Below are 20,731 nucleotides of genomic sequence, written 5' to 3' on the forward strand. Positions count from 1 at the left end.
TGTGCTAGCAAGTGTCCTTTCTGCCTACACCTGTAGTCGCAGTTGCTACATTGAAATGGCTTCGCCACCGCCACAGTGTGTATCATCGTGTCTTGTTAGGTTTGATTTTGTACTGCATTTGTAATCGCAGTGACTACACTGAAAAGGCTTCTCCCCGGTGTGTGTCCTCTGGTGTGCTAGCAAGTGTCCTCTCTACCTACACCTGTAGTCGCAGTTGCTACATTGAAATGGCTTCGCCACCGCCACAGTGTGTATCCTCATGTGTCTTTTTAGTTTTGATATTTGACTGCATTTGTAATCGCAGTAACTACACTGAAAATGCTTCTCCTCAGTGTGTGTCCTCGGGTCACGATATCGACATGTGTGCGGCTCTTGGTGTCTTCTGTTGTGCGTCTTCTGGTGACGTCGCAGGTTTGATTCAACACTGCATTTGAAACCACATTTCGTACACTGAAGAGGCTTTTCCCCAACGTGTATTTTTTGGTGTTTGTGTATTTCACTTTTATACTGATAAACATTAAATAGGTCCACAGAGTGACTCTTTATATGGATCCGCAAGCTCTCCTTGGAACTTGTTGAGTACTCACATTCAGCACATATGAAATGTATAACACCGTGTTCCCTTTGTTCATGCTCTAATACGAGCAATTTAGTTTGAAATGTAAAACTACAAAAATCACAAGTAAATTTCTTGGATCCAGTCGATGAGTGAGTACATTGTATGTGTTTTTTTAAAATAGCCTTATTTATAAAATGTTCGCCACAGTGTTCGCAGCTGTATGGTTTGCCTCCACTGTGAACATTCGCGTCGTCACGGAGGCGCTCGAGCACCACGGAACAAGCCATCGCGAGCTGTTCCCTGGCGCAGGCGACGCTGCTTTCCGAACACACTGAAACACAAATTGATTAAACGATTTAAACGTATTATGCCGCGTATAATGACTTTTTCTGCCCTCCGGCCGGACAGAGCCAACTTTCAGTCCGCTGAAGTTGCCGCTTCCCGATTCCGTAGAGCAGAAAAATAGTATACGAGTACACACACACGGCCAGTAAATAAGAAAGCCTCAGAACACATGTAATTGTCGGCGGAAGCCGACGATATTAGTCACTTTACTGTCCTGTGTAACCAAACCTAACTCTGCCAGTGAGCGTTATCAATATGGGGTCACCGTAGATATAATATTCCTAAAGATGGAGTCTAAGCCAGCTGTCACCGTAGCCTCACACACACACAGTCACATCCTTATGTATGATTACCAATTAGTAATCAGATGTTGTGGCCATGTCAATAAAGTCACATCGATAAACTTCGGCATTTTTTACAATGAGTGTACCTGTGATAATTGGGACGGATGCTTTGAACAGCGAGGGAGTAGCATATCTTCGATTAAATGGTAAACATTACGTAACTCACCTTTCTAATACTAGCGGTAAAAAGGACGTGTTACATGTACAATCCAGTGAGCAACAACCGCTCAATAGCTTGCTCACTGAAAGCGATATTAATAGTCCGCTTACCGGAAGCGATCGTGAGAAATTATTTGCAATTATTAATGACTTTAAAGACAATTTGATTGAGGGCACAGCCCATACTACTGTTACTACGGGCGAGATGCACATTGAATTGACAAGTAACACTCCTATTAATTATAGACCGTACAAAATGTCTATCGATGAGAAATCTAAAGTGCGCGAGATAGTTCGTGACCTATTAGACAAAGGTATTATTCGCGAGTCACAATCACCGTACGCCAGCCCGATACTTCTTGTTAAAAAACGCGACGGAAAAGACCGTATGTGCGTAGATTACCGTGCGTTAAATGCCATTACGGTAAAAGATCGCTTTCCATTGCCTCTGATCGAGGACCACATAGACAGTCTTGGCAAAAGCAAGTACTTTAGTTGTTTAGATATGGCTACTGGCTTTCATCAGATAGCACTGGATAGAGATTCGATCCCAAAATCAGGTTTTGTAACGCCCGAAGGGCACTTTGAATACCTAAAGGTCCCGTATGGCCTTTCTAATGCGCCTGTTGTTTACCAGCGAATAATAACAAATACACTGAAGCCACTTATTGACGCGGGCAAAGTTTTGACGTACATAGATGATGTCTTAATTCTAGCCTCAACCGTTGACCAGGCACTTGATAACTTACGTGAAACTCTTAAAACGTTGACCTCCGCTGGGTTTTCAATTAACTTAAAGAAGAGTACGTTTGTTGCTACAGAAGTAGAGTATTTAGGTCGTAGGATATCACATGGTCAGGTTAGGCCGAGCGAAAGAAAAATAAAAGCCTTGATTGACTCTCCTGTGCCTACAAATGTACGTCAAATACGATAATTGCTGGGTCTAGCCGGCTACTTCCGGCGATATATACCCGATTATGCAGCTAAGACGGCTTGCATAGCTAGATTAACGAAGAGGGGGGTTCCGTTCATATGGGGTGAGGAACAGGTTGAGGCTCGAAAATATTTAATTGAGTGTCTTACTAATGAGCCCGTGCTTGCAGTATTCGATCCTTCCCTACCAACGGAACTTCACACAGATGCGAGTTCGATTGGATACGGCGGAGTACTGATTCAAATACATAATGATAATCGTAGACGTGTGGTGGCCTACTTTAGTAAGACTACTCAAGGCGCCGAACCTAAATATCACTCATATGAGCTGGAGACCCTCGCTGTCGTAAAAGCCTTGCAACATTTCCGTCACTACTTGCTAGGAGTTCCTTTCAAAATAATAACAGACTGCAATGCCTTAAAATTGACGGAACGAAAGAAGGATCTCCTACCACGTGTGGCGAGGTGGTGGATGTATATGCAGGATTTCAATTTCACGATAGAATACCGAAAGGGAGTAATGATGCAACACGCGGACTATCTAAGTCGAAATCCTGTAGATGTCTGCCACATAAATAAACCAAAAAACTGGGCACAAATTGCTCAAGCTGCGGACGAGCAAACCCGCGATTTGATTGACAAAGTTAACAATAATGAACTTGACTCATCTCGTTACGTTATGGAAAATGATCTATTATATTATAAGTACTCCCCTACTGGCGAGGAATCCAGGTTACTGTGTTTTATACCTAAGGGTCACAGGCTGAGTCTGTTACGTATCTTTCACGACCAACATGATCATATTGGGATCGATAAAACTACGGATCTCATTTTGCGACATTTTTGGTTTCCCGGATTACGCGCTTTTGTTAAAAAATACATAGCACATTGTTTGATTTGTTTATCATCAAAGAAAGTACCTAGAGCTCCACATCAACCGATTTCTTCGTGGCACAAGCCCGATGTTCTTTTTAATACCATACACGTAGATGCATTAGGTATACTACCAGAGTCGAACGGTTTTAAGTATGTTTTATTAATAGTCGATGCATTTTCAAAATATTGTTTGCTTTACCCAATGACTAAACAAGACTCAAACGAGTTGCAAAATTGTTTTTGTAACGCAATCTCTTTGTTTGGTACACCCAAACTTATAGTTTGCGATAAGGGTCGTATGTTTGAAAGCTCTCTGTTTCAAGGTTGGGTTAAGAGTATAGGGTCTAGCATACATTTTATAACTCCTCAAATGCACGGTGAGAATGGACAGGTGGAGCGATATTGTAGAACTTTACTTAACATGCTTCGCGTAGAGGCCACAAAAAATAGTCAGTGGTCGACCAGCCTTTGGAGGCTTCAACTTGTTATTAACAGCACAAAGCAGAAAACTATTCAAACTTCCCCTTTACAATTGCTGGTCGGTATTGAGGGTACGACACCGTTAATAAGGACCCTTATTCGTGACGTAGCTCTTAATAACACGCAACCAAACCGTGAAGGCCTTAGAGAGTTACAAAGACAACGCGCCACTGAATTATTAAATGAAAATCGACGAAAACAAGATGAGCATGTAAATAAAAATCGCCGGGCGGAGCGTATATTTAAATTAGATGATATGGTTTTTGTAATTAAAACTTCGCAGATGACTGGCAAGCTAGACTCCGGGATGCGTGGGCCCTACCGCGTCACGAGAGTGCTGCCAAACGGTCGCTACAACCTGCGACTGGTGGGTGGCTCCTACGGCAAAACAACACAAGCTGCAGCTGAGCATATGGTTATGTGGCGCGGAGAATGGACCCCCGAGTCATGTGCCGCCTTCTTTGACAGTGAGTACATGAAATTGCATTCTATGTAGCTTGTACATGCAAACAAGGTGCCTCTGTACCTGGTGCTACATAGACAGACACGCTAACTCGGTGCCTCTGTCCGTAAGCCGCGTCATAAGTAGCTTTTGACTGCTTGGGCCACAGGTCACGCTAACTTGGTGCCTCTGTCCGTATTTGGTTGTGTAAGGATACGCTAACTAGGTGCCTATATCCTTAATATATAAGTTCCATGGTATTTAAAGTACCTGTCTAAACTTATTGAATAAAGGGTTAAGCTAACTACGTGCCTCTACCCTTAAGAGACAGTATCATTGGATATGCTAACTAGGTGCCTATATCCGTTCATGAAACAGACATGCAAACTAGGAGCCTCTGTCTTTCAAGTTGATTAATGAACAGTCTTTCAATTTATTTTGTTATCAATTCCAGGTGACGAGGACACTGCATCTGGCACGATCTCTACTGAAACTGTCAGCCCACCTGCCGATAACAGTCTGCCGGGTCCAAACACCAGCGCTGCGTCTCCGGAACCTAACAGCCAGGAGAGCCAAGCCGTAGCACGCACAAGCCACCACTTACCATCTGCCAGTCTAACAACAGAGAGCTCCGCCAGACGCATAGATAACGGCGACAATAACGTTCGAGACGCTGCACAGGAGCCTAGACGATCATGTGGTCGAGGGCGACCACGTGTCAGGAGAGGCCGTAAAAGGAGATAGATAACGATTGCGTACAACGTCATGCTACGTCACCGCCGGCGCCCCTCTCAAAAGCCTTTATAAGCGAGAGTACGCCTCAGACCGCCCTCTTTACGCATCGTGACCTCGTGGAGTAAGGATTGTATAAGGAAGACGTATTTTGTATCCCCATTTTGTCCATTCTGTGCTTTTTTTAGATTTATGAGATTATTAATTATTGTTATTAAATTAATACCTACTTAATGATAAGGATCATAATTGTGGAAATTAAAATAAATAAGTCGATCTGTTCTCAATATTTTTATTTAATGAATTAAAAATCCTGGCCATCGCTAAAAATATATTTTTCTTTTTGATTCTCTTATATTTTTCACGTTAAAAAATACGGCAATATGATTTTGGCCGCCTCGGCCGCCTTCGAACTCAAAATTGGTTACGTTTTCTCATATGTAGTCTGCCTCTTTCGCACTTATGGCTTGTTCATATACGTCATGGCTTCCCTTTCGCACACTTCATCTGTCTGTCAAGCGAAGCGACTGACATGTCTCTGCTACGTTCTGAACTAAGTATTACATTGACAGATATCACAAACAGAATAAATCATTGAAGTACAATAGGTATAGAGATGAAATGGTAGAGCCGGCAGATGGCTGAACGAGATGCTCTTATGGAACTTTCAGTAGGAGTAGCCGTGAAAGCGCTATAATTGTTTGTCCTTGTCACCTCCACACTCGTGCGCGAATCGAGGCGCGAAGCCGCGAACGCGAGTGTGGATGGCCCTCGCGTCGATTTCGCAGATTGTTCACGCCTTCGCGCCTTATTCCCCGTTTTTTGTCGGTATTTGGCCCGCGTCAAAGAAGACGTGAGGCGCGAACTTGCAAGACTCCACACTCGCGATCGCTTCGCACCGCGATTCGCTCACGATTCGGTTAATCTGAACTGTCATAACCTTCTATGGCGGCTACTTGGTTATATTGGGTGCGTACTTGATCAACCAAAAATCAATTTGACAGTTCCCAGTTTGAATCAGTGCCTTGCCGCAAACTAAATCCGATCAGCTGACGCTTCGAGGCCATCTTGCCGCGAGCCAAACTGCGAAATCGCAGTGAAATTGTGCGAGTGTGGAGTCTACGTCAACGTCGCAGTATGTTCGCTCCGCGAAGTCGCGCCGCGATTCACGCGCATAGTTTGGAGGGGGCTTTCACGTAGTGATTATATGCTCTTTGGGGGCTTTACGCATCTAGGGGGTACCTAATGATTCTTTTTAGCAGATTATCGATTCGCAGCGCAGACAACGATTCGCCGAACATCGTTTCGCAGAGAGATTTATTTGTAGATGTAAGCGTAAATTACATCCACACTTCCCGATAACGGGCCCGAAATCAGTCCCGATTTCGGGCCTGATAATCGTTATCCGTTTCACGGAATATCAGTACAGCATTAACAAGCCTGATAACTGATAAAGTGTACTATTACTTGTCAGTTTTGACACTTTTGACGCTCAATTCAGTCAGCTGTCATTGTCAGTTGCACAATGGTTGCCAGTGTTGCCAGGCGTAAGATAATTATCGTACATGTACGATATTTTGGGCTCCCGTACGAAGTACGTTCCAAATAGCATTATCGTACGCAAAGTACGATAATTTCAGCCCTTAGACGACGCCACCCAAAAAGTCTAGTATTGAAGCAAAATATGACACTTTCCCTCAAAAATAGGCTACGATCTGCACCTTTTGGGTGTTCGGCTCCTTGCTTTAAGTCAAAAATGTCGAAATTTTCTTTGACTGATTTTTGGAAATTTATACGAAAATTGCGTTTTCTTTGATGACTTTTGATGAGCGCCTCCGCGATGTATGCGGTGGCGCAAGTCGACGGCTTTGCGGCTATCATGCGGAACCGGTGCGCCTCTTTACTTAGCCGCTGGCGGGGCAGCGCTAACAGTATCATGATAGCGTTGTTGGACAGGTGGGACTTCCCTCTGCTGCAGCGGTGGACAAAACTCCACTCTGTAGCAAAATGAATATGTAGGTTAAAATTAGTTTGTAATTCCACTAACACTATTTTATAAGTTAAATGTAAATGTAACTAACAACTATGGATTTTTATCCGACATAAAATCATTTCATTAATTATTTTTTATTTTTTATTATACATTGAACATGTAAGCTTATTTTGCAAGAAGCGTTAGGAGTAGTGCAATTGTGATAGGCGTACGATAATTTTGTAACCCAAATACGATAATTCTCTTCTACTCATCTGGCAACACTGAATTGATTGCACAGGTCATATTTTCCTTAATGACTTTAATGTTGTGTACTCTAATAATAGCCATAAAATGTATGTGGTTTGCCTAGTTTTTGACCAGTAATTATTATAATACGAGTTCTTAATTCGGGATGGACGCGAGTGCGGGCGGCGTGAAGCAAGAGCCCGAGGGAGCTGCTGCCCGCGGTGAGCTCACATTAACTTTACTCATATTAACTTGTATAACAAAGATATATATACATATATAGTTCTGTAATTAAAGACCCCTTAAGAGAGTTGTTCATATTCATCCATGGCTGTGTAGATAACGGCCGAAGTGAGATGATGTTTGTTGGGACCGGTTGCACCCAGCTAGACTGGACCAGACCTTCATAATACATCAACATGCACTCACAGTATTAGGATATTGTTTATGCCAATATACACAGAGATTAAAATGACTAATAATGAGTATTTTGTCACAGATAAAGTTACATATAGTAAAAGGCCTGTTACTCCTTACCATTAAGGATTAACAGGCCTTTGTAAAACTAGTGAAATTCAAAACTCACAATAATTTTCTTTGCACCAAAAATATTTACAACAACAACTATGTCACATTTTTATATACTTATGTAAGGAAGTTGCAGTATCACATATGTCATTAAGTGAAGGCTGTGGGCACGGGCCCACTCCACCCACGCTGTTGCTGCCATAACTGTTTTAAATGGAAGGAAGTTGCAGTATCACATATATCATTAAGTGAAGGCTGTGGGCACGGGCCTACTCCACCCACGCTATTGCTGCCATAACTGTTATAAATGGAAGGAAGTTGCAGTATCACATATGTCATTAAGTGAAGGCTGTGGGCACGGGCCCACTCCACCCACGCTGCTGCTGCCATAACTGTTATAAATACACAGGTCACTAGATAAGTTTTGCAATAGACAAACATGAAACAAGGAGGTGGCTTATCACATATTTATTTTTTTCATTTCATTTCATTTATTTCTTTATAAAACAATAGTTTTACACGTCAAAAATTACAGAATACACATTTAAAACCATTTATATCTATAAATTATTTACATAACACATCAACAACAAAATATACTTATTAAAAAAATATATATTAGATGTAAGATATGTCAGGTAGGTACAATTGTTATGAGTGTGAAATTTGTAGGTACGTTACTTTTTTTTTCATATTTCAATAGCTTGGGGTAGCGAGCCAGTTCAAGAGTGTATGCCGTTGAAAAATTCGTCAACAGAGTACGCTTCAGACATGAGTTTAGTCTTAAGTTTATTTACGAAACATCAATTATTAGTCACATTTTTAATCTCTATGTTATATATCTTAGGACCTATTGAGTGGAGGCACTTTTTAGACTTGGCTAGACGAGTATATGATGGACGGAGTTCGTCTCGTCGCCTAGTGTTATAGTTGTGCGCGTCACCGCGCATCGGAAATTGTTCAAGGTTACCTCTCACGTATTTGGCTATATCGACAATATATAAGCTCGGAAGGGTGAGGATTTTGGTATCCTTGAACAATTCACGAGCAGGGTGATCCCAGGGGACCTCACGCAAGCAACGAACTGCTCGCTTTTGAAGCCTAAATATTCTGTCGCGGTTGGCTGAAGTTGCCCATAGTTCAATACCGTAAGTTAGTTGTTGTGTATGAAAACGACGGTTGGATGACAACTGATTTTATTTTATAGTTCTACCCACAACATCTTCCCCTTTTAAAGATTACAAACTAATACTAAGATACATAACTTGTACGAAATTTGTTGACCTTACATACCCCAATAACTAGGGTTTTATTAACTTAATAAAGTATACGCATGCCTTATATAATATATCAAATAAAATACATTTGAATGTATGTATAGAGTGATGCGGGACAAAACGTGATTACTCGGTTATTTGTCCACGTCGTTTTCTGATTGTTATCATGGGGGAATGTGACTCGACAACAGTTTCCTCAGATGACTCCGCAGACGAAAAGCGGTCCATGTCAGGTGAAAATTCCTGTTCCGCATCACCCTCATCTTTACGATCAACACTGACTTGGTCACTATCATGTGACAAGCATTTTATGAGATGTCTTCTATTTCTTCTATAAACTCCTCTTTTATTTTTCACTATATACGATCTAGGTGTATTACTTTTTGATACAATTTGCCCTCTCGTTCTGTAATTTCTGTCTAGTATAATAACATTATCACCTTTATTCAAAGTTGGTAACGCCTTACACCGCTGATCGTAGTACCGCTTACTTTTTTGTTGATTGCTAACAATCACGCCGTGTTGATCGGCTGGTACTGGTTTAGGCTGCAGCAGATCAGGATGAACTGGCAAACGACATTTCAACATACGACCCATTAGCATCTGGGCGGGGGAACTCAAGTTCTCCCGTGGTGTGTTCCGAAAACTAAGTAGATTTAAGTGAATATCGGTATTGCTTTGAATTGATTTTTTCAATATGTTTTTTATAGTTTGGACCGCTCGCTCACTTTTCCCGTTCGCCTGCGCATAATTTGGCGAAGTCGTTATATGTTCGAAGCCCCAATCTGCTGCAAACCGCTTAAAATCTCTGCTGGTATACTGCGTGCCATTATCACTTACTACTTTTTCTGGAATTCCGTGTCTAGCAAAATTTTCTTTTAAAGCCTGTATAACTGCGGAGCTAGTTAAATTATTTAATTTTGAAACTTCAACAAATCCCGAGTAGTAATCAATTATTATTAAATAATATTTTTTTAAATATTCAAAGATGTCTGTGCCAACTTGACACCATGGCAAATTTGGCACTTCAAACGGTATTAATGGCTCTCTGCTTGGCGCGTTTAAGTGATCCTGGCATATTTTGCAGCATTTTACGTACATTTCAATTTCTTTATTAATTCCAGGCCAAAACAACACTTGTCTAGCGCGTCTTTTACACCGATCAATGCCAAGATGTCCATCGTGGATGACCTTGAGCATTTCAGCTCGCATCGAACTCGGAATTAAAATTAAACTGTTTTTAAATATTATGTCATCCACCACAAACAATTCATCCTTCATTGACCAGTAACACTTCACATTTTCAGCCACTTCGTACTTATTATTCGGCCAGCCCTTGTGTATGTAATTTAACAACGTAACCAAACTACTGTCTTTCAAGGTTTCCTCTTTAACCGCTCTTAATTTATTTTTTGACATATTTACACCAGTCATTAAGAGATCTACCTGATACATTATTCCGTTGCTTACAGTTTCATCGTATTTTTCGGGTAAAGACGCACGAGACAAAGTATCTGCTAAGTACATATATTTGCCCGGTTTATACGTGACCAATAAATCTAGGCCCTGCAAGCGTAATAACATTCGTTGCAAACGTACTGGGACGGACTCTAATGGCTTTTTAAATAAACTCTCAAGTGGTTTGTGATCTGTTTCCACGACCGCGTTTTTCTTCCCATAAATGTATTGGCGAAACTTTTCACAAGCAAATAAAATAGCCAACATCTCTTTTTCAACCTGAGCGTACCTGGTTTGTGTATCAGTGAGCATGCGCGAAGCATACTCCACTGGCCGCCCGTCTTGCAGCAAAACCGCGCCCAGCGCGATGCTGCTCGCGTCAACCGACAGCACTACCGGCTGCTGCACGTCGTATAAGGCTAAAACCGGACTTTCACTGATCAGTTTCTTTAGTTTGTCAAGCGCGTTCTGATGCACCGCGTCCCAAATCCAAGCTGTATCTTTTCTTAATAAACTAGTTAGCGGTTTCGTATGCTCTGAATAACTTGGTATAAATTTTGACAAGTAATTAGTTGCCCCCAAAAAACGTTCTAATGATTTCTTGTCCATGGGAGACGGCATTTCAATAATCGCTTTAACTTTAGTGCAGTCGGGTTTCATACCATTCTTGCTGAACACATGACCAAGATACGTCACCTCTTCAACACCTATTTTGCATTTAGATTTATTAAATTTTAAATTGATACTCCGCGCTTTTTCTAATAATGCAATCAGCCGCTCGTCGTGCTCCTCTTTTGTTCTACCCCAGCAAATAATGTCATCAATAAAAGAATCGACCCCGTCTAGATTTTCCAGCAACTGTTTCATCTTGGCGTGGAAAACTTCCGATGCACAATTAATTCCAAACGGTAATCTAGTAAACTGGAATCGTCCAAAAGGTGTCCCGAATGTGCAGAGGTCCGCACTGGCGTCATCTAGTTTTATTGCCCAAAATCCCGAATTTGCGTCTAACACCGAAAAATAGCATGCTCCGTGTAATTTTGAAGTTAACTCTGTAATTGTTGGTAGTTGAAAGTGAGCACGGCGAATAGCACAGTTTAATGGACGAGGGTCTAGGCATATCCTAATATCTCCATTTTTTTTAGCCGCTAAAACGATAGAATTAACCCATAAAGTAGGGCGAGTCACTTTTCTTATCACGCCCAAGTCCGTCATCCTATTCAACTCGGCAAGCAACTTATCGCGCAGCGCGAGCGGCACTTTTCGCGGCGCGCTCACTACCGGGGGTACGCTCGGGTCGATGATAATGCTATATTCACCCGGTAAACATCCAAGACCCTCAAATAAGTCACTATAATCATTCAATGTAACATCATGAACCCGTTTAATTAATCCCATTTCACGACATGCTCGTCTGCCCAGTACGCTTTCACATATAATACTCGCTATAGCAAATTTAACATAGTATTTTTTATTTTTATGCCACCAATTTAAATAACAAATACCTTTTATAGGAATTTTTTCCTCACTATAGTTAAGTAATCTCACACCATGCTTGTTTTGTATAATCGAATCACTATACCCTAAGGCAGAAAATCGCTTGTACGACAGTACGCTAATGTCCGCCCCCGAATCTAATTTAAAGCGCTCCGAACCACCGCCATCGCGGGTCAAAGTTTCATACCAAACGCGATCATCATCATCATCATCATCGGACCGTCCTACAAGCGAAATATTTTCTACCACGGAAACATAAAATAACTCACAATCGTCCTCGTAGCCGTCCGATTCCTCTTCATGTACTTCGATGCCGTACATTTTTTTAATACCTTGTGGCGCGTTACACTGCCTCGCATAATGACCGTAATTTTGACACACATAACACTTCACATTCAATGCGGGACACGTACCCGGCAGACACTGCATACCACAACCATGGCAGCTCGCTCCCGGCTGATCCTGCCCGGCGCTGGCGCTGGCGCGAGGCTGCGCCCTTGGCTGGCGCGTGGCGGCGCCCCAGGCGCCCGCGGCTCGGCCCCGGCCGCGGCGGCCCCCGCGCGCGCCGTGCTGGCGGACGCGCACCGCGTCCACCCGCGCCGGTCCCGCCCCGCGGGACTCCAAGCACCGGCTACCGTCGGCCGACACCTCATCGGCCTCGCACATCTTAATCGCCTTATCTAAACTTAATTCCTCGACTCGCAACAGGCGGTCGCGCACGATTCCATTTTTTATGCCGCAAACTATACGATCACGAATAAGCGAATCTTCCAAAGACCCGAACTCGCATTTTTTGCTAAGTAGTTTCAGAGCCACGACGTATTGGCCGATCGTTTCTCCTTGTTCCTGACTCCTTGTAAAAAAATTATATCTAGCTAATGTTAGATTTGACTTCACTCCGAAGTACTCATCAAATTTTTTAAGTACCGCGTTGACGTCTTCTCGGTCAGATTCGCTTTCGAATGAGAGTGTTTGATAAACATCAAAGCCGTCCGGCCCTATCAAATTGATGAGTAAACTGGACTGCACAGCTGATTCTTCCTTATGCACCCCAGATGCTTTTAGGAACAAAACAAACTGCGTTTTCCATTTCCACCATGCGTCAGCCCGGCTGACGGGGCTGCCATCCAAACTGAGCTCCGACGGCGGTCTCGCGTGTTCCATGTTAACTTTACGTATGATCACTATACAAAACACTGAATACCTAACTTTGTTGCACTTTTAAGCACCAAACGCGAACGTAAACTCGATTTAACGTAATTTAAAACACCACCGCTGCCACCATGTTGTGTATGAAAACGACGGTTGGATGACAACTGATTTTATTTTATAGTTCTACCCACAAATAAGTTAGTAAAGTTTTTTAAAACTATATTTCCATAGACAATGTTTGGCTGGAAAACTGGATTTTAAATTTATTAATTACTTATTAAAAAATGGATTTAAACTTTGAAAATGTTGACGAGGGCTAAGGACGATTTACGCATATTTTATAAAACATTTTCATTTCATACAAAGTTTAGATATTTTAATAAGTAAATTTAAAAATAAAGTATGTTTTCTGGCCAATCATTGTCTATGGAAATATAATTTTAAAAGGTATATGTGATAGGCCACCTGTTTGTTTCATATTTGTCTATTGCAAAACTTATCTAGTGACCTATGTAAGTTATCTATTATACTAGAAGCAATAACTCCATAAAGTACTTGGTTGCAAAATACATTCATTAATATAACTTTCCACAATTATTTAGAGAACCTGATTATAAATTGCATTATGTTTTAGTGATTGTAAAGGAGGAAGCAGAATTTGTGGATGAAGAGGAGTGTGTGAAGGAGGAGTGCTCGGACAGCGGCGACGGGTGCGGCGTGAGCGAGGCCGCCATGCTGGCCGGCCTGTACGCCGAGCACGAGGTCAATGACAAGCTCGTGCTGGGGCCGGAGCGCCCGCACCACCCCACAGTCAACTTGGTGAGAGGCAAGTTGATTTTTGTTCATCATTCACATTCAGAAATCACCACGGCGATATGACAATACAAGAGAGGTTTATTTGTTTCCATATAGGCGGGGCTGTAGATGCCGCGGGGGCGCGCGGAGCACAGCTTGTTCGGGAATGTTCCGTGCTGCTCGAGCGCCTCCCCGCACACGCGCACAACCACGCTGCCACCGCACACACCGACACGGAGTCAGAAGACAGTAAATATGTTGACCATTTTGTAGGAGCAGCTTTATGTTGATTTTTCATTCAGCTGAAGGAATTCGAAGTGCCTGGCCGGTATGCCATAGTAAAATGGCTATGGTGAACAAAATTGAGGTAAAATCCCACACTGGCGTGCGCAAACTTGCCGCGCGTTATACCTAAATGTTATATAAATATAACCACGGAATGCATACATATCGGAGATCTGTGTGGCCGTGATTTTATATTTCTAAACTTTTGTTTGGTAACTGAGATCATTGTCACGACCGCTTATTATGAACTCTACAAACTTTAATTCAATATTGGCTACACTGCTTACCCAGAAATCAATATCTAGACAAGCTGATTGTCTACATGTCTAACTTTTTACAAGTATACTAAGTTGATCGATAATATCGTAATGTTTCAATATCAGCTACTCTATATTTACAAAATAATTCATGTTTTTAACTTTTTACGTTCACCAGAAAGCATCGTGATCTAGAATTCTAAAAACCGAATATTGTAATAACTATTTTTTTAACTTAATCTCAAACACCATGTTCAGACAAATACACATGTCATCAATTACACATACAAATAACACGGTAGTTATACCTGTTGCTAACCGCCTCGTGGTCTTGGAAGCCGGCTCCAATCGTGGTCGGGGCGGAGCCCCTGGTCTTGCTGGTGCTTGAATTTAATATTCCGAGGTTCTTGACACTTAATACACAAACACGGAACCATCACAGATTTGTATATCTAGTATTTCCACAATAAAACTTTTTTTATACACCGCGATTGTAAACAGTGCCGCCCGTCGTTTGTTTTCAATTGCGACTGGTATCCCTTTTTGCCACGTAGGGAACTAATCGGCTAGTGGCGTTACTATCGCACGGTCGGCGCAAGCACGGCGTTTTCCCGCGCTATTTGAATAATATAGCCGATAGACATGTTTTCTTATGCCAGAGCATATTTTTTTATTTTCATTTATTTGGGAAACACAATTTTTACATTTTTATTTATTTGGGAAGCATACAGCATATAATAATACAATACGGCAAAAGATATAGTTGGAACATAAGCCAAAACAGTTTCCACTTATAGCTAATACAAAATTCCTTTGCTCCGAAAAAAAAGTACAATTATTGGGTAGTTTGAATTTAAAGTTGAATTTAACAGTATATGTTATATCCATAAATATGTTAAAGTTTTTTGTAACTAACTCTATATTTACATGTACAGGCACGGCATCGGTAGTGCCCCCGCCACGACGACCAAAGCGTAGCGTAAAGGCACTACCTACCTTTTCTCGAAGCGCTTCATAATTTTTTTGCGCCCTCATAACTTGGGTTTGGATTATACCAGATAAACAAAATTCTCGGGATATGATATCAATAATATTTGCGAGTTCCTGTAATTGGCTCTGTACTACTATCTAAAAAGTTTAATGTATTTTTTATAGCTGTTGGAATTCCTTGTATAAATAAATAAATAATGGGTTTATTAAGCATAAAAAAATTCAATTGCATAGCTCTTATACTTTAGAGTTGCATATCCGCACGATGAAGCGCCTTTGGTGAACAAGAGTCGTGTTAAGAAGAAGGAAAAGCTTAAGAGGATACAAGAGCTAATATTTAAATATTTTAGGTGAATTTATCCGTCTCGCTAACGGAAGCGGCTCCTAAAACTAGTGCGATAAGGACAACGTTTCCTTCTCGACTGTTTCCTCCTCCGAAACTTAACCAAATGTAACGAAATGTTGAGATCGAAATGGTTACGAAATTATCTGTGTCGGACTGTTTTGCTTTTAAGGCTAATAGATGGCAGTTTTGACTACCATGCTTCTCTTTGCGGCCCAGTAAATTAGGCCGTTTTTGCGAATATTTGAAGTACTCTAGCGCCTTGAGAAACAAAAATATCAATATAATCACATATATTAATAATAATAATATCATTGCTCTACATTCAAAAACCACGGAGAAAGCAGTCGAGTGCTTTTGTATGGAGAAATGACCACTCCTGTTGCCTCTTAATGAAGAGTGGAAATGTTATTTGGCTGTTATTAAATATGAATCTGGTAAACTGTTGCTTGCATAACAAGTTTTTTGCGGACGACTGTATTGATAAGGTTACCCAGAGGTAACCTTATGGGTCATGATTTAAAAATAATGAAATGACTTGTAACCTAGCGGATTGTAGGTTACACAGAGGTCATGCAGACGTCATGCAAGCATTAAAAGTTTTTTGATGTTCTTTCAGATACTTACCAGGATGGCGACGATGATCGAGAACATGAAGTGGAGGAAAATAAACCAGAGATTCAAAGTAGGGAGCAAATTAAACTTTTCCTTTTTTTATTGCAAATTGATATAGACGGTGTTTGTTTATTTATGAAAGCTTTCTTTTTCAGTAAATCAAGCAGAACTTGTCCTGAACAGACAGCTGCACAGTCCAAGTAACCCGCTCTTGTTGGATTCCAAAGCAAAGAAACCCCAGTTGACAGTCAAACCTTACAACAATCCACGGGGACCGTTATCGAAGATTTTGATAAGACGTCCCTTTCTCGTCAGTTCTGAAGGCTCAGAACCTGGGAACATGAAGCAGGCGGAACCAATAATCAAGGAAAATTGGTTGGTTCAGAATGAGCAGACGCAGAGTGTCATCGAGATTAATGGTGAAAGTTGTTCTGAGCAAAACTGTGAACAGCCACTTAGTCCGCCAACCGCAGACGATAATGAACCTGATGAAGACGTTCAACCTGAGCTTGTCACAGAAGAAAGACCATCTCAAACCAAAAATCCTATGGACACACCAGGACTGCCATCTCAGCCTCATCTGGTGCACAAGAGACCAAGTCCACTGGTTTGTCACTATAATTCGATATCAAAGTCATTTGTGCACGAAATACCCATCGGAAAATCTAAAGAAGCCAATGGCATCCAACATCCTCAGCTACACCAGCTCTTAATCACGTCATCGACATTACTGAGGCCTCCCAGTAGAGCCAACCTGCCTCAGCAGTATGAACATGCTCAAACACCATTTGTTCCAGTCAGTAGTACTCCAAGTTTGAAACCTCCACTGAAAACATATGGAAGAAACTCTACTGAGGTGACCTACAGCCATCAGAAGTCGCACGTCCAAGGCGTACCATCTTCTACTTACCACACACAAGCCCAACTGGACCTCTCTTCTCAGCGATATAAGCACACAACAAAGAGAAAGTCTGTATCAATTGCCAAAAAGCTTGTTGAAAAGATAGCTCGTTTTGAAGGCATCACAAAAAATATTCCTGTTATGCAGCAACCTCCGAACCCGATAATGCAACTCAACTTGCCCAGTGACGTGGTCACCTTAAGAGCAGCGCCACCTACTCAAAAGCTCTTGCAACAAGCTTTCCCATTGGGTTATCCTAAAAGTAATGTAGGAGAAAACGTTGATCAAAGACTTCCCCCTCATGGTATGGTGGTGACATCTGCTTCCCAGAATCTCTCACACTTGGCCCGGCAACGCAATATACAACCAAGTATTGACCAGAGAACCTACCTCCAATCTGCTGTGATGAATCCAGGACATGTTTTACTGAATCAAGCCAACAAAATCCACCAGCCCACGCAGTTCCTACCACCACGTGAACATCAACGCTTACAGTTGAGTGTGGACTACATACAAGAGCTGATGAGAAATGAAATGCTGAAAGGGTCTGTTGATGGAACTCACGTTAGTGCACTTGTCGCTCAAAATGGCGGGGCCAATATTCAACATGTTGCACAAAATCCATCGTTCATACCAAGCCAGCCACAAAGTAGACAAAACACACCGAATTATCGAGATCCGAGGATAACCAACATACAGATTGCCCTGCCTGTTGCATCCAACAGCAATGGTGAGATTCCGAAGCCTCAAGAAGTCACCACAGAAGAACGAGCCCCTGCTGTAACGGAGACTTCGAACCAACCACTTCCAAATGTACTACGCCAGTATTCACATCACAATCCACGCAAACTTGCAAAACTGAGCCAAAGCCCTATCGTACATCATGAAATATGTGCAGCAACTGTTCCTGAAAATATTGAGGTACAAACAGAGTCCACCATTCATAACTCTGAGGCTCAGACTACGATGCCCTTCAACCAATTGCAACAAAAAATTGATGTTGATGGAAAGCCTGCAAAAGCAATGGACAGCGAATGTCAGAGCGATGACTATTTCATGGAAGAGCAAGAATCACTCCACCAAGAGAAGGCTCCAGATTCTGATGTTGTCTCCCATCGTGACATTGTATCAAACTACGAAGATCCAGACGACCAAAAATCTTCAGATGGTTCACTTATTGACACGGAGGAGACTCACGTTTCTGAGAAATATGCTTCTCCTGCAGCCATTGCAGAGAGACCAGCAGTTGCTCCAAGTCCTACTCAAGAAAAGCAGCAGGAGCTTTCAAGAATGGAGAGGCAGGAAACGCTAGATAAATACCAAGCTGTCCTCAGTGAAATGTACGGAAATTTGATGCGTCTGCGAGATGGATATAATTCTTTGCTAAATTCTACGTTGGTAATTGCTCAATTGTACGATAAAGAGTTAGGGCCCGAGGAAGACAAGCCGACAGAATTCGTTAAGATCTCCGCGTCAGAAGCTCCACCGGTGGCCAAAAAAACACCAGTCGAAATACCAGAACCAGGAAGTTCTAGCAATGGTGGCCGAAAGAAGAACTCGCGTATCAGCACTGCGCCTTCGAAAAATCATAAGCGAAGATATACGTTCGTTCTGCCGCCAGAGTATGATCCGAATGACTCAAGATGGACTTTAAAGCATCGGAAGAATGGGCCGGGGCTGATCGAACTCATACCTCAAAGTCGGATCTACGTCAACGAGAAACGATTCAAAAAGGTCATAGAATCATCAAATGACTGCAGAGCGTTAGCACGGTTGCTGTTAACAGAAGTCTTCAGCAAGAATGCACTAAGTGTGTGCTCTATGACGGGCGGACAAGCGCGGGCTTTCAAGCCCTTGGAGAATGACGTGAGACCAGGGCTGGACAAACACGCAAGACTGGTGCTGCTGGCATTCATCGAAGAGTACGGAAATAAACGCAAGTGGAACACGGCCGACACGATGGGTATCATCAGCAGCATTCGTACAAAAATCCAGGAGATGAGAGCCAAGTTTGGCAAGAAAAAGTTAGTTTAACCCTCGGAGGCTCGTGAGCGTCTGCCCACTCTCGATACTGACATTTACTATTCGCTATGTGCACGACTGTCACGCAACGCAACCTAGCATCCGCAAATCTAGGGGAAAACGTCAATTCACTACATCTTATAAAACTACTCCGATACTATTAGAAACTACTGAACGGATTTTCATACGACTTTCATCTATCAATAGAGTAACAAATAACTTGTTAAGATTTTTGTGTAAATTGGTTGAAAAATAACGATGTGGTTGGAAAAAATCACCGAACCGAACCTACCGAAGTAGATCACGCTGCCTAATCCCTTTGAGCTATAACAACACAATGTATGGTGGGGTTGTCTCTCTATCATGGGTCTACAAAAAAGTCCGCGGTGTTGAATGTCTATTATGTCTATCTTTTAAGGATAACTTACTATATCCATTCTTAACTTCTAGAAAAAGATCACGTAATATGTGGCATTCGCAAAGCTATTTACACGGATACACTATTAATAATTATCAAATTAAATGAGTTAGTTATATTTAGCATTCACACAGATTACAATGGTCCCTTACACCATGCAATTTAAATGAATATTTCAGGAGTAATCGTAAAGTTCCATTGCGAGCCATATAACTTGTACGAAATGTTAAAGACGCCGTCCGCAGTTAGTTCTAATTTTTGCTACCATAAGGTAGTAAGAATAAGCGCTGCGATCGCTTTACTTACCCCCACCATGCACCTCGCACAAGTAGCCAATACACAATCCCCACTTCGGCGCCGTGCGGCTCACCTAGTCCAACTTCGCCGCTGAAGAGTTAAGCGACGTGATTTATTATTGTAACTGATTACGGTTGATAATTTGTGCAATTTGTTTTTTAAGTAAGAATATAATTATATATAGTATATGTGTGTATTATATTTGTATGTATATGTTATTATATGTATTTTTGTTTGATTTGTTTTGCTGTTATAATTGTAGCACCGCTCACAATCTCTCTGCTTAGCCTTAAGGTTGACTCGTAGAGAATGCCTCGTGGCATTAGTCCGCCTTTTGTACTATAAGATTGTTTTTTTTTTGTGCAATAGTAATGTATTGTTGACATGACTTAGGGGTCGTCTAGAAATCATGTGATCGTTTAGGAGGGGGGTGGGGGAAAGAAAAATATCACGAATTATCACGATGGGGGAGGGGGGGTCAGACAAGATATCACGTGTAATTATTTTTCAAAGCGGGAAAAACTGAAACCATAGGTATTGCTCAAAAAAAATATCAGATCAAATAAACCGCTCTATTTTATATATGTCTTTACCCACAAAATTGACGAAGAAATCGCGACACGGAAATGGAGATGGATAGGACATACTATTCGAAGAGGGGAAACGAATAATGCTACCATAGCTTTCGCGTGGAAACCGCCGGACGGAAGCCGTGGCTCCGGGCGTCCTGTACACTCTTAGCAACGGTCCGTCCTAAGAGAGCTACGAGCGGTCGGGTTGAGCTGGGGCGAGGCCAGAAGGCGAG

At 41.9% G+C, this 20,731-nt stretch overlaps 1 protein-coding gene across 1 annotated transcript; it reads left to right on the plus strand.

Moving 5' to 3' along the window:
* The first annotated feature begins 7,034 nt into the window (after positions 1 to 7,034).
* LOC133532689 (uncharacterized) lies at positions 7,035 to 20,164 on the plus strand. Its single transcript, XM_061871459.1, has 4 exons — positions 7,035 to 7,312; positions 13,638 to 14,047; positions 16,293 to 16,358; positions 16,444 to 20,164. Exons 2-4 carry the CDS (start codon positions 13,879 to 13,881, stop codon positions 19,221 to 19,223), a joined length of 3,015 nt encoding a protein of 1,004 aa, XP_061727443.1. The 5' UTR covers positions 7,035 to 7,312; positions 13,638 to 13,878; the 3' UTR covers positions 19,224 to 20,164.
* The last annotated feature ends 567 nt before the right edge of the window (positions 20,165 to 20,731 follow it).

Source organism: Cydia pomonella, chromosome 27 (genome assembly GCF_033807575.1).
Source record: "Cydia pomonella isolate Wapato2018A chromosome 27, ilCydPomo1, whole genome shotgun sequence".
Classification (NCBI taxonomy): domain Eukaryota; kingdom Metazoa; phylum Arthropoda; class Insecta; order Lepidoptera; family Tortricidae; genus Cydia; species Cydia pomonella.

What these genes read in the sequence shown, in the direction of transcription:
- LOC133532689 (XM_061871459.1), top strand. Translation starts at nt 13,879, where the DNA reads ATGACAATACAAGAGAGGTTTATTTGTTTCCATATAGGCGGGGCTGTA. An exon ending in CGACACGGAGTCAGAAGACA is followed by an intron (nt 14,048 to 16,292) that starts GTAAATATGTTG and finishes ATGTTCTTTCAG; the next exon opens with ATACTTACCAGGATGGCGAC. An exon ending in AAATAAACCAGAGATTCAAA is followed by an intron (nt 16,359 to 16,443) that starts GTAGGGAGCAAA and finishes TTTCTTTTTCAG; the next exon opens with TAAATCAAGCAGAACTTGTC.